At 61.3% G+C, this 1,856-nt stretch overlaps 2 protein-coding genes across 2 annotated transcripts; one reads left to right on the forward strand and one right to left on the reverse strand.

Moving 5' to 3' along the window:
* Window positions 1-22: 22 nt before the first annotated feature.
* On the forward strand, window positions 23-388 carry ACA1_236930 (uncharacterized protein; the record flags this gene model as incomplete). The annotated part of the gene is made up of 1 exon (XM_004341101.1): window positions 23-388. One exon carries the CDS (start codon window positions 23-25, stop codon window positions 386-388), a length of 366 nt encoding a protein of 121 aa, XP_004341149.1.
* A 418-nt stretch (window positions 389-806) lies between these two features.
* Window positions 807-1,843, reverse strand: ACA1_236940 (uncharacterized protein; the record flags this gene model as incomplete). Its single annotated transcript, XM_004341102.1, has 6 exons — window positions 807-913; window positions 991-1,108; window positions 1,215-1,268; window positions 1,362-1,427; window positions 1,535-1,630; window positions 1,745-1,843. Coding segments are annotated over 6 exons (540 nt in total), but the record flags the coding sequence as incomplete, so codon positions are not given.
* Window positions 1,844-1,856: the final 13 nt, after the last annotated feature.

The following is a 1,856-nucleotide window of genomic DNA, read 5'->3' on the forward strand; positions in this document are numbered from 1 at the left end:
ACGCCACCCTCGGCTGCCGCGAATGGGCGAGGAAAAGGACGAAGAAGAGAAGCCGGCAGCTGTGGGCACAGCCACCGCCACTGCCAGCAGCACAGCGGCCCGCCATCGCGTCGGCGGCGGCAACAAGCGGAAGCGGCGGGACGAGGGCGATGACGGCTACGCGGGCGATGTGGTGGAGCGTGTGCGGGAGCGGTTGCGGAAGCAGGCGGGCCTGGTGCTGAGCAAGCTGGCCGATGACCCGGCCTGCTGCGACGCCCTGCGCGTGTACGACGGCCTCGTGGTCCAGGCCATGCTCCTCGCGCCCCACCAGGGTCCGCTCGCCCCGCTCCTCCACAAGCTGCTCCTCAACATCGGCCTCGCCGCGGCCTCGTCACCCACCGCCTTCTGAAGACTGAACGATCAACAAAATAGACTCAATGCTGACTCAGACAACAAAGATAATCGGCGTGCGGAGCGATAAAAAGCTGTGCCAGCCAGTTGCCCTTCTTAACCTCAACAGCACACAAGCCACCCACAACTCTTCCCCAGCAACTTTCTACCACATGACTTGACTCCCAACAATGGAGGCCAGTCTCAGCAATCACTGAGCGCAAGTGAACAACTGGTTTGGTGGGACCTTCGAGAGCGTAAGGGCATCCAACAGCCACCTCATTGTATCTGAGGCACATGGCCAGGTGGTGCAGCCTATGACCTTTCCACACCACTTGGAATCAAGTTGATTCACCTGAGAGCACTCATTAACACCACTGCCTCTGCTGGTGCCACCACTGTGGGTAGTGCCCTCTCATCCTATGAAAAGAAAATGCTCACACAAGGTTGTGCGCATTGCGCTCTTCTTCTCGGAGGGCTCTTCGGCCGAAGAGGATCATGGCTGCGAGGGCCACCACCCAGGCCGCGATGCTCACCAGGCTCCCTACGATGACGACCCCCTCGAGGGTCAACATTACTCACAACTCGTTGATCAAGGAGAAGGCCAAAGAGGGTGTGTACCTATGATCATGCCCATTTTCCGCTCACGGTCGACGACGATGTTGACCGCGTACTGCGGCTCGCCCTTGGCCAGATAGCCCACCGTCAGACCCAACTGGATGTTGCCCAGCTCGGTCATCTGATCACACACGACGACGACGACGCCGAAACGTTTCGGAGAGGTTAGCCAAGGCGCCAACGCCGCGCTCGAGAGGTCTCACAGTGGATGGCGAGGGCGAGCGTACGCGGCCGAGCAGCTGGGCGTAGTTCTTGTCCGCGTGCAGGGTCGTGCCCGGCGTCTGTCCAACCACACCGTGACCAACCACTCTCTCTCTCAACAACGACCCGACCAATGCGTGTTTTAACAATTGGGGGGGGCGAGGTGTGGGTACCATGATGGGCGCGTCGGAAAGGCCGATGGCCTGCTCGTCCAGCTTTCCGGCGAAGAAGCGGGCCACCTTTGTTGTCACCACCACGAACGATGCCAGGTGTGCTCAATGGACTCGAGAGCAGTGGTGAAGGAAAGAGGGGGGGGGGGAGACAGAGAGAGCGTAGGTAGGGCTACCTCGCCGCGGATGCCGAGGGACACGAAGGAGGCGTGGTCGGTGAAGAACGAGTTGAGGTCGTCGATGCCCGGAATCATCGGCGCCAGCCCCATGCACTACGCGCGCACACGCGCCCGCACGCGCAACAACAACAAACTCCCCCGGTCAGGCGCCGCAGCTCTGCACTGATCACACGCCCACGTCGAGGTGAGGAGGAGGGGTCGTGGTACCACGTCGCCCGGGGCCAGGTGCGACTTGTCGGTGTCGATCACGACCACGGCCTGCTCCCTGTTCGTGTGGACAAACAGTGGAGTGATGGGCGTGTGTGTGTTGTGTGAGTGC

This window comes from Acanthamoeba castellanii (assembly GCF_000313135.1).
Source record: "Acanthamoeba castellanii str. Neff unplaced genomic scaffold scf7180000084762, whole genome shotgun sequence".
In the NCBI taxonomy this organism is placed as follows: domain Eukaryota; phylum Discosea; order Longamoebia; family Acanthamoebidae; genus Acanthamoeba; species Acanthamoeba castellanii.